Source organism: Gekko japonicus, unplaced genomic scaffold, assembly GCF_001447785.1.
Source record: "Gekko japonicus isolate JY-2015 unplaced genomic scaffold, Gekko_japonicus_V1.1 scaffold1137, whole genome shotgun sequence".
Lineage (NCBI taxonomy): Eukaryota > Metazoa > Chordata > Lepidosauria > Squamata > Gekkonidae > Gekko > Gekko japonicus.
The window spans coordinates 596,528-602,488 of record NW_015175393.1 but is presented as its reverse complement, the minus strand read 5'-3'; the positions used below and the strand labels follow the sequence as shown (position 1 = coordinate 602,488).

The 5,961-nt window shown below is 43.8% G+C and overlaps 1 protein-coding gene across 1 annotated transcript in view; it reads right to left on the bottom strand.

The window, feature by feature from the left end:
• The window catches only part of FAM35A (family with sequence similarity 35 member A), a gene marked incomplete at its 3' end in the record, with an annotated part of 8,502 nt that extends 4,381 nt beyond the window's left edge, over nucleotides 1-4,121 (bottom strand). The window contains exon 1 of the mRNA XM_015425658.1: nucleotides 2,178-4,121. Coding sequence (XP_015281144.1) covers nucleotides 2,178-3,633 — 1,456 coding nt within the window. The remainder of the gene's footprint in view (nucleotides 1-2,177) is intronic.
• Nucleotides 4,122-5,961: the final 1,840 nt, after the last annotated feature.

Below are 5,961 nucleotides of genomic sequence, written 5' to 3'. Positions count from 1 at the left end.
ACCAGGGGACCGGGGGGGGCGCTCTGCAGCTTACCTGGCTGCTTCTTGCTCTGACTGAGGGGGTGGGGCTTGTTGCATGTGCCCGCCCCCTGGGCTTTTTACTGCCGGAGCTCTGCTTCTGTGCGCTCCTGTAGGAAATGACCCCTGGTACCGTATTCCCCCCAGAGAGCATTGCATTCTATGAATAATAATCTTCTGGTGGTCCGCGGCCCAAAAACTGTTTGTCTAGCCTTTTTGGCTCTGGCCCTGGCTTGGTGGAACACCCTTCCAGATGAGATCCGGGCCCTGCAGAATCTGACTCAGTTCCACAGGGCCTGTAAAACAGAAATGTTTCACCAGGGATACGGCTGAGGCAGAGAAGTTTCCATCTAAACTGGCCTCCCCCAGTCACCAAACACCTCTCTGCCATCTACTTTGTCACTGTACCAGTCTCCACTGACACACAGATGGGCACAACCTCATTTTGGATAATTTTTATTAGTGCCTAAGTCGCCATCTGATTTTAAAATCTGATTTGTTGTTGTGTTAATATGTTTTTAACAATTAATCTACGAAACGTTTTTTAACTAGTTGTTACCTGCCCTGAGCCTTGCTATGCAGGGGTAAAAGGTAAAGGTTCCCTTGCTCGAAAGCCAGTCAACTCCAACTCTAGGGTTGCGGTGCTCATCTCCATTTCCAAGCCGAAGAGCCAGCGCTGTCTGAAGACGTTTCCGTGGTCATGTGGCGGCATGACTAAACACCAAGGCGCACGGAACGCTGTTACCTTCCCACTATCTACTTGCAATTTCTTGCTTTCGAACTGCTAGGTTGGCAGGAGCTGGAACTAGAGACGGGAGCTCACTCCGTCATGCGGCACACTCGGGTCTCGAACTGCTAAACTACCGACCTTCCACAGCCTGCAGGGGAGGGGGAGCTAAAATTTCAAACAAACAAATACCCTGGAAAGCTTCTTGGTCTTTAAAGGGGCTACTGGACTCAAACCTATCTTGAATTAAACCACCGTTGAAACCAAATGAAACTAGATGTATCTTCTAAGCAGAGAAAACTATACAAAAATCACTAGTACTAGGGCTTGGGTTAACTGTAAAGGGTTGCTGGCTATTCCACACACATTGCAAATCTTAACTGCCCAAAAGGATGGGAACCTCACTTACATTCCCTCTCTGGAAACAGGTCTGTTTTTCTACCTGCCCGTACTGGGCATGACTAAACACCAAGGCGCACGGAACGCTGTTACCTTCCCACTATCTACTTGCAATTTCTTGCTTTCGAACTGCTAGGTTGGCAGGAGCTGGAACTAGAGACGGGAGCTCACTCCGTCATGCGGCACACTCGGGTCTCGAACTGCTAAACTACCGACCTTCCACAGCCTGCAGGGGAGGGGGAGCTAAAATTTCAAACAAACAAATACCCTGGAAAGCTTCTTGGTCTTTAAAGGGGCTACTGGACTCAAACCTATCTTGAATTAAACCACCGTTGAAACCAAATGAAACTAGATGTATCTTCTAAGCAGAGAAAACTATACAAAAATCACTAGTACTAGGGCTTGGGTTAACTGTAAAGGGTTGCTGGCTATTCCACACACATTGCAAATCTTAACTGCCCAAAAGGATGGGAACCTCACTTACATTCCTTCTCTGGAAACAGGTCTGATTTTCTACCTGCCCGTACTGTATACATACATTCAAGACAGGGTGATTTAGAAACACAGCTGCACTATTGCGGAAGGTTCTATGTGGAGGAATTTAGACTACACAGCTTGGCCCATAATGTGTATGGGCCAAAGCATCATCTATGAAATCTGTCATGTGGAGTCCCCATGAAAGATGTTGTATACGAGTTGATACAGCAACTGGAAGACACCCTTTCCTGGTAGCTACACAATGCGATGCCCGGCTCATGTGAATCTGCCAATGGGAAGTGGCCCATACCGGTAAGGCAATGCTGGATCAGGGCTTTATTTCCTCATCTCAACTGCATCCATAGGGATATTCCATGTAGAACGTCAAGTACCCAAAAGCAAACATCTGTGACTCAACCTCAGTTTTCTCAAAGACTGTGACTTGATTTTCTTCAAACAACAGCGGATTACTGAAGGTCTAAAGTACAGCTGTTGTGGAGAAGAACAAAACAGTTTGACAAATAAGTATACCCTGAAAGGAACAAAGATTCCTCACCTGTGAGTAGAATGATATCTCCAGGAAATACCGTAAGTGACCAGAACGCAGCCGCTCTCCACAGTACCACCTTCCGTTGGATTTCTGACTGATCGAATACTACGAGAGTAGCTAAGGGGACTTTAGGGGATAATGTCGTTCCTGACCTCATTTGTACTTCTTTGATATGGCAAGGATGTAGCACTGTGACTAAGACATTATACTTCTGGCCTTTGCAGGCACAGTCTTTAAGCAACGATGGATGCTTCCGAAGTTTCTTCAACGACGATATTTTCAGTTGCTCCGTTTGTAGAACAGGGCAAACTGAAGAGTAAACCAGCTTCGTTTTCTTGGATAGCTGCTGGCCTGCAGTGGCAAAGTTAGTCGCAGGCAGGCCGTCTTCAGATGCTCGAGATCTTTTTGAGGATTCTTTTGGGGAGTTGCCCCCTTGAGAACACAGTATCCCACTCTTCCACGGCTGAATGTGTATCTCATTATTAGGACTGTCACCGGCAGAACGTGAGAGGCCAGTCGATTCACTAGCATTTCTCTGAAAGCTATTTTCTTTTGTCAAATATGTTAGCCTGCTATCTTTTGAAGAGCTATCCAAACTGAAGAGTTCAGGAGAGCTTTTGTCGTCTTGATGGAGATTTGCCTCTTCTCCACTCTCCTTACAAGACCCACCCAATCCCACACCCGTAACCTTTGTAGAATCATTTTCCATTTCATTTTGTCCTACGGCAGGCCTTCTTGAAAGGAGAGCAACTTGACTTGAGGTCAGAATACTAAGAAATTCAGTGTCTGTTGATAAGGCAAGCCTTGAATTTGGATCCAGACGTTTCTTAGATTCATGTGTTATGTCAGGGCAGCATATTTCCTGCAGCTTCTCACTATCACACTGGAAGTGTGATAGCTCATCATCCTGCCACACAGATGTCACACCTCTGCTAATCTTTTGGGGACCAGAAACCAAAGGAGAAATGTCAATGGGGTTATGTATCATGGTATCTCCTGCAGTCTTTTCCAAGAGTTTGATATGTTGCTCATCTGTTCTTCCATCATTGGGAAACTGCTGATGCCTAAGATGCTTTGCATGTTTGTCTGTATTTATATCTCCATAGACATAAGAAGCACTGCCAGATGACTCACTGGTCTCCTTAGTTTTATTGTTCATACCATCATTCACATGGTCCATCAAAAAACTGTCAACCAACCCACATTTCTTTTCAAAGTTTGCTGTGAAATTACTTTTGGTGTAGGAAGCCAATGTTGCATCATTGGTTGTACAATACTCTGTACATTTGGGACCTCTGCATTTTCTAGCACAAAGGTCAAAGTTGTCTTTCGTCAATGAAAGATGGAGCTTTCTCCATGGTTCAGTGGTGGCGGATAAAAAATTCTCTTCATTAGCTGCCTTTGGTGAAGTTGAAAGGACAGGTGCACCAAAGAAAATATAGATTTGAGATGCTCCAGCCATGTTTTTCTTCTGGATATTTGATTTTGGAGAAAATATTGCTTTACGTAATAAATACAATTCATGTTTTTACATGCAGCGCTAACGTTGTCATTGTTCGATTATTTAAGTCTTCTCCAATAATTCATATGATATTATTTCCTAAAGTATCCAAAGCAACAAAATGATGCACAGTGAACTGGGGGGAAAGGTTCACTAGTTTAAGATCTATTGTAGGAATCAAAGAAGAGGTAAAAACCATTTTCAGATATTTTCCAGCATCTAATAGATTAGTCTGCAATAGAATTCACAGGATGGTGCAACCTGACAAGTATTATTCATAACAAAATTATTACAAAATGTTCACTTGCATTTTTATGTTGAAAGTCATTTGAAATTTCATGTATTCAACAGCACGTTGTGTGTTGTAAATCTAGAACGGCAAGGAAAAGAGCTACAAGCTGGTTTAAAAGTTGCTTTGAAGATGAATGGCCTTTAAAAATATTCTAACAGAAATTCGTTGTACTTTGGAAACATGAATCCATTACAGGACGTTTTATTTATTTGGCTTGGAAAATAAGCTGCATTTGATATTGATGAAGAACAAAACCTTCAGTTTTATTAAACAAAGAAGCCAAAAAAGGACCACATAAATCACTGATGGTATTTTCCAAATGAATATGCTGTCGTGCAAAACTTGAAGTTTACTACAAAGTGCAGAAGGAATACTTGCTCACATCAGATGGTTTTGAAAATGAAGGCAAAAAGCAAACTGATTTTAAAAACAACAACAAAACCTTGCAAAGCCATTGATTGAATTCAGGAGCCCAACATCTCTGCGTAGGAATGAGACATGTCCGATCCAGCTACAAAACAAGGGGAAAAAAATAGATAAAACACACTGAAGAATGTTATTGCTTATTGAAATCTAGCTGCACCACAAGAAGAATTCAAAGCAACCTGCAGTAATAACTCCAGCATCAAGTAATAATTTTTAAACGCTTTCCCTAATTTCATTAGAAACATTTTAACGCAGATTCTGAGCTGCCCATTAGAGGTCGCCCGACCATTTCAGCGAAGTAGGTAACAAGTGAATGCTGAGGCAGTGATTTAGACATTTTATCAGTGATTCCAAGGAACCAACAGGGCCAAGTTACGGCATGATATAGCTGCATTTAAGACTTCTAGTGCTAATTTCCACAGGAGAGAGGATTTAGAATCTTTCCCACTGAAACTTTCAGTCCTGGGAAAGCGTTTCCCAAACTTCTGATATATGTGGTTTACTGCCTGACTTAAAACTGGATGCTGGCTCTGGCATCTGAAAAACTTTACTTTCGAGCAGGGCCCCCCAACCATTTTGAGCCTGTGGGCACCTCTGGAATTCTGACATGGCACGATTGGCACAAGGAGAAAATGGCTAACAAAAATGGCTGCCAAAGGAGACAGAGCCAGCCGCAAAATGATTGCCACGGCTTAACTTCAGTCGCACAGTGAACATTCTTGTGCTGTGTTATGGCAGCTGCGGCCAAAGCAACATTTTAAAGAATCGGCACAGCCAATCAGATCTCCAATAGCCATTCAGAAGCCTTGCTGGGCAAAAGCTCTACCTGGCCCCATCCACTTCCTAAAAACCCTTGGCGGGCGCCGGAAAACATATCAACGGGCACCGATCCTGCTGTGGAGGCTGTAGGAATAAGGTAATTTCTCACAGATGCTTACCCTTTTGTGTTATTTCATGCATTTCTCCCCCAACCCCAACTCATACTAACCCAGAGCCTGCTTCCTGATGAGAAAGAGGGAAATACAGAGCAATGATTTCAACAGAGACAGATCAGAAGAAGAAGAGATTGGAAAAGCAACATTTTTAAGACTCTGCACAGCCAATCAGATCTCCAGTAGCCATTCAGAAGCCTTGCTGGGCAAAAGCTCTACCTGGCCCCATCCACTTCCTAAAAACCCTTGGCGGGCGCTGGAAAACGTATCAGCGGGCACCGATCCTGCTGTGGAGGTTGTAGGAATAAGAATAGTCATTTCTCACAGATGCTTACCCTTTGTGTTATTCCATGCGTTTCTCCCCCAACCCCAACTCATACTGACCCAGAGCCTGCTTCCTGACGAGAAAGAGGGAAATTATACAGAGCAATGATTTCAACAGAGACAGATCAGAAGAAGAAGAAGAAGAGATTGGATTTATACCCTGCCCTTCACTACCCAAGGGAGTCTCAGAGCGGCTTACAAACTCCTTTCCCTTCCCCTCCCCACGACCGACACCATGTGAAGTAGGTAGGGCTGAGAGAGCTCTGACAAAAACTGCTCTTTTTCAAGAACAGCTGTGCCAGAACTATGGCTTGC